At 59.0% G+C, this 5,404-nt stretch overlaps 1 protein-coding gene across 1 annotated transcript; it reads left to right on the top strand.

The window, feature by feature from the left end:
- Window positions 1-2,182: 2,182 nt before the first annotated feature.
- On the top strand, window positions 2,183-5,024 carry INSM1 (INSM transcriptional repressor 1). Its single transcript, XM_069496389.1, has one exon. The coding sequence runs from the start codon at window positions 2,347-2,349 to the stop codon at window positions 3,886-3,888; it is 1,542 nt and encodes a 513-aa protein (XP_069352490.1). The 5' UTR covers window positions 2,183-2,346; the 3' UTR covers window positions 3,889-5,024.
- The last annotated feature ends 380 nt before the right edge of the window (window positions 5,025-5,404 follow it).

Raw genomic sequence — 5,404 nt, forward strand, 5'->3', positions numbered from 1 at the left:
ATTTCATCAGCAGTATTAATCAGCGCTCAAAGGAGCAAGGAAATAACATCAGTTCCTTTTACACAGAAACAGTTATACATTTTAGAAAAGTCATTGTAAGATTTCTAACTTCGGGGGGGGGGAACTAGTATTCATCACAGTTAGCATTTTTTAAACTGGGGTTAGATCTTTCAAATTATATTCCATTTTATGTATTCTCTTTTCAGCGTGTGGGTTAAAATATCACAAACATAAAAGCATCGAATATCTTTCCCTTGATTAACCAACTTGATTAACCCCTAAATTAACTAACCTAACAACTGTTCACATCACAACTAATAAGTAATAACTCATGTGGACTCTATTTAAATATCGGTTTGACTTCTACGCCAGGGTATTTTCAGGGGAAAATCCAAAACAATTAAATACCTTCAGTGGAATTAAGCATAAGCAAAACTCAGCAAAATCTGTCTGGGTGCATAGAACTTTGCAGGAAAATGTTTCCTTCTCTTTCAATAAAGTGACATTTTCCTCAAAACATAGGGCATTTTATGGGGCTTTTTGTTATTTGTTTCCCAGCGACGGACGATCGGAGCCTCCATGCACTCGTGGGGTTCTGCCCTCGTCCCCCGGAGGTTCTGCCTTTTGTGTTTCCGCGGGGCTGGATTGGGAAGAGGATGGAGGCTGCCCGCAGGGTCTGGAGTCCAAACCGGGCGGCGGCGGCGGAGTGTGTGCGTGTATGTGTGTATGGGGAGGTGGGGGGGTCTTCGCTCTTGTCTTTCCTGGTGGCACAGGGGAGGCGGCTTGTCCTCCCCGAGGCCGCAGCCTGCCTCTAAGGACAGATTGCCCCCCCCTCCCCCAGCCGGCAGCACGCGTCTCTTTTGCGTCCAGATTGGCCGCGACCGGCGCTCAATAGCGGGAGGTTAATTTCCTTCACAAAGGTGAAGGGGGCACGGCTCCGGGGGGGCCCGCGCCCAGACTGGCGGCCCCTTTATTCCGCAGCGCCTTGATTGGAGCCCTTGATTTAGCATCTGATGTCAACCGGCAAACAAAATGCCCGCTCCGAATGAAAATGCATGAGGCCGCGCCAGGAGGGAGGAAACCAACTTCAGTGGGGCGCACGAGGCTGACCGCGCGTTTCGGGCTTTGGCCAATTCGACCCAGATTAACCCAGTCCTGGACCGCACGGAGGCTGCGGGCGGCCTGGGCCGCGCCCCTCCAAAGATGCCAATCCCTGAGCCTCCAGGAACGTAAAAGAAAAGTTCAGAAATTCAAGTTCCTTTTGGAACCCAGCCCAGCCCTCCCCCCACTCCAGCCCCGCTTCTGTTGGCGACGGAAGACGTGCTGTGCCAACAGCTCCTCAAACTCCAGCGAAGCCTTCCTGAAACCCGCGGCCGCGCCGAGGCTTCTAGCACAAACATCGCCCTCGGCTGCAGCCCGAAGGCCAGATCCTCCACCCATACTCAGAACTCCGGGGTCCCATTTTCGCTTGGACCCTGGGTCCCACAGCCCACCGGTTCGAGCTACGGGCGGGGACTCTAGGCCGCCCCTACTTTGCAGCTATTCTCGATTCTTGTTTATTTCCCCAACACCACGCGGAGCTCCAGCACATCCCCGCATGCCCTGCGCCCCGGCAGCCGCACTCCGGTCGCCCCCGCGCCTGCTTCGACCCCCCTTCCGCCCCCACCCAATCGGCGCGCACAACTTCCCCCTCGGCTCCGGCTCGCGGATTGAACCCTCCTGACATATTTGGGGCCATTCTTCTCCTTTGTTGCTATTTTGCTCGCGACCCGCGGGTAATCCCTGCGCGGGAGGGGGGCGTGCATTGTCGTGCTGATGGACGGGCCCATTTGGCGGCTCCGCGCCCCCCGGAGGAGAGACACAAAGCCCAGGCACGTGCGCCTCCCCATAGAGGAGCAGCAGACCGTGAAGGGAGGCGGGGCCGGGCGTGTGCCTGGGCCGGGCGGGGCGGCGGCGCCGGGCCGGGCGGCGAGGGGCGCGCGCGGGGGCCCCGCGCCCTCAGGTACATCTGGCGCACCTACCGGGCGACCCCCGAGTCCCGGCCCCCTTTTTGCCGCCCCGAAGCTCTCCCACCCTACCAGGCAGAGGAGCTGCGGGCGCGCTGATTGGCTCCGGGGGAAGCGGGAGGCGAGAACAATGGCCCCCTCCCCCCGTTAAAAGGGAGCGGCTGACGGACCCAGGGACAGGGACGGGCGTGCAGGGCGCAGAGCCGGGCCGAGCCGCTGCCGGCGCCACGCGAGTCCCGCAGCCGCCGCGCCCGGGCCATGGGCCGGGGGCACTGAGGACCGCCCGGGCCGAGCGCGGAGGTGGGACTGAGCCAGTGCCTTGCCCTCGCGCCGCGCCAACATGCCCCGAGGCTTCCTGGTGAAGCGCAGCAAGAAGTCCACGCCCGTGTCTTACCGGGTCCGCGGCGGCGAGGACGGCGACCGAGCGCTGCTGCTCTCACAGGGCTGCGGGGGCGCCCGCGCCGAACCCCCGGCGCCGAGCCCGGGGCCGGGGCCTCTGCCGCCGCCGCTGCCCCCAGAGCGCGCCCATGCGGCACTCGCCGCCGCGCTCGCCTGCGCGCCGGGCCCGCCGCCACCCCCGCCGGGCCCGCGGGCCGCGCACTTCGGCAACCCCGAGGCCGCGCACCCCACGCCGCTCTACAGCCCCACGCGGCCCGTGAGCCGCGAGCACGAGAAGCACAAGTACTTCGAGCGCAGCTTCAACCTCGGCTCGCCGGTCTCGGCCGAGTCCTTCCCCACGCCCGCCGTGCTGCTCGGAGGGGGCGGCGGCGGCGGCGCGAACGGCGCGGGCGGCAGCGGCACCTGCGGCGGCGACGCGCTGCTCTTCGCGCCCGCCGAGCTCAAGATGGGCACGGCGTTCTCTGCAGGCGCCGAGGCGGCCCGCGGCCCAGGGCCCGGTCCCCCGCTACCCCCCGCCGCCGCCCTGCGGCCCCCGGGCAAGCGGCCCGCGCCCCCTGCTGTTGCCGCCGCCACCGAGCCGCCCGCCAAAGCAGCCAAAGCCCCAGGCTCCAAGAAGCCCAAGGCCATCCGCAAGCTGCACTTCGAGGACGAGGTGACCACGTCGCCAGTGCTCGGGCTCAAGATCAAGGAGGGCCCGGTGGAGGCGCCGCGGGGCCGCGCGGGGGGCGCGGCGCGGCCGTTGGGCGAGTTCATCTGCCAGCTGTGCAAGGAGGAGTACGCCGACCCGTTCGCGCTGGCGCAGCACAAGTGCTCGCGCATCGTGCGCGTGGAGTACCGCTGCCCCGAGTGCGCCAAGGTCTTCAGCTGTCCGGCCAACCTGGCCTCGCACCGCCGCTGGCACAAACCGCGGCCCGCACCCGCAGCCGCCCGCGCGCCGGAGCCCGAAGCTGCCGCCAGGGCAGAGGCGCGGGAGGCGACGGGCGGCGGCAGCGACCGGGACACGCCGAGCCCCGGCGGCGTATCCGAGTCAGGTTCCGAGGACGGGCTCTACGATTGCCACCACTGCGCCAAGAAGTTCCGCCGCCAGGCCTATCTGCGCAAACACCGGCTGGCGCACCACCAGGCGCTGCAGGCAAAGGGCGCACCGCCAGCGCCCCCGGCCGAGGACCTATTGGCCTTGTACCCTGGGCCCGACGAGAAAGCGCCCCAGGAGGCGGCCGGCGACAGCGAGGCGACCGGTGTGCTGGGCCTGAATGCGTCTGCCGATTGCCACCTGTGCCCAGTGTGCGGGGAGACGTTCCCCAGCAAGGGCGCCCAGGAGCGCCACCTGCGCCTGCTGCACGCCGCCCAGGTTTTCCCCTGCAAGTACTGCCCGGCCACCTTCTATAGCTCGCCAGGCCTTACGCGGCACATCAACAAGTGCCACCCGTCCGAGAACAGACAAGTGATCCTCCTGCAGGTGCCCGTGCGCCCGGCCTGCTAGAGCGCGCCCTCCACCCCGGCCCCCTAAACTGTGCCTTCGCTTGGAGACCCACAAAGAGAGTGCGCCCTGCATGCCCCGAACCCGCGTCCGCGCTGGGGGCGCCCTCCTGCCCCCGGGTGAAAGTGTCGTCTCCGCTTCTCTCGGTGTGGCGTGACGGTAACCCCGATCCTCTTGTTGTGACTCCTTTTGGATCCCCCCTTTTGCGTTGTGTCCCCCCCACTCCCCATGGCGCAACAGGAGTCCATCTCTTTCTGTACAAGGGAGAAAAGCTGTACGCGTTTGTCTCGTGGTTGGAAGCCTCCCCTTGCAGGGGAGAAGCTGTTTTTCTTGCTAGTATTCGCTGTGTTCATGGTCTAGAAATGCGGTTTGCTCTCGCCTACCAATCTCTGCTCTCTATGTATGTAGCGTACGGGTTGTTTTGGGTGAATCTTGAGGAATAAATGCCTTTATATTTCACAGGCTGTAAATTGAACTTCCCACACGATTAGCTTTATTATGGCTTGTGAACTGCTGGAGTCTGGCTTTACCTTTTTGTATGTGAACAAATCAAATTGCTTAAAAAAGAGTTTTCTTTAGTATAGCCACAAATGCCTTGAACTGTTGTCTGTTTGGGATTGTTTTGGGGGGAGGGAAGGGAATTTTCAGAAGATGCTGTAGTAACTGCCTCAATATTTCACGTAAGACTTTTTGGTTTGATCATCTTTGTTGAGGTAGGACTATATGAGTTCCCTCTAAATGTATATGTTGATTTATGAGTAATTGTTATTTATTCTTTATTTATTTATATTAATTATGAAGATGATATTATTTGATTGCAAATCTTTTTTTGGTGCGCTTTCCCCCCTGCCACTCTTGACATTTCACTGTGCATTTTAGAAGAGAGCCTTTTTCTAAAGGGATCTGCTAAAAGTTTTAACTTTTATACCTATCTGAGTGAATTACAGGCAACCTACCATTGGATTCTGCTTGGAAGGGTCCTTGAGGCCCTTGTACAACCGACAGCTCTTACTTTTAAATGCAATCTCTTTTCTACATACATTATTTTCTTAATTGTTAGCTATTTATAGAAAGCTTCAATAGAACTGTTTCAACTGTATAACTATTTACTATTCAAATAAAATATTTTCAAAGTCAAAGTATGGTGGACTGATTTCTGTAATCACATGCTTTCAACAAGGATTTAAAATACAGCTTCTGGTGATTTCTTAAAAGCTAACTTTATTTTTTATTTAAAAAAAACTACCATGAGCAGGGTCACCAGTTTTTAGAGCTAAACCTAAACTGCTGGATTCTGCCCCCCCGGGCAGTTCGAGGGTGCAGCCTTGGAATTGGCTAACTGGGACTGCAGCTTTGTTGGGGTCCTTAGTAATGTGCTGGAAGGCAGGTTAGAATGAAGGCCCTGGACATCCTTTCAGAGAAATCTAGACAAGTGTCCAAAGGAATCTATCCTTTTCACCAACGGGATGTAGGAACACCACTTTAATTTCACAAATCCTTCATTTCCTGACACGTTGGG

The sequence above is a fragment of the Eulemur rufifrons genome, chromosome 20, assembly GCF_041146395.1.
Source record: "Eulemur rufifrons isolate Redbay chromosome 20, OSU_ERuf_1, whole genome shotgun sequence".
Lineage (NCBI taxonomy): Eukaryota > Metazoa > Chordata > Mammalia > Primates > Lemuridae > Eulemur > Eulemur rufifrons.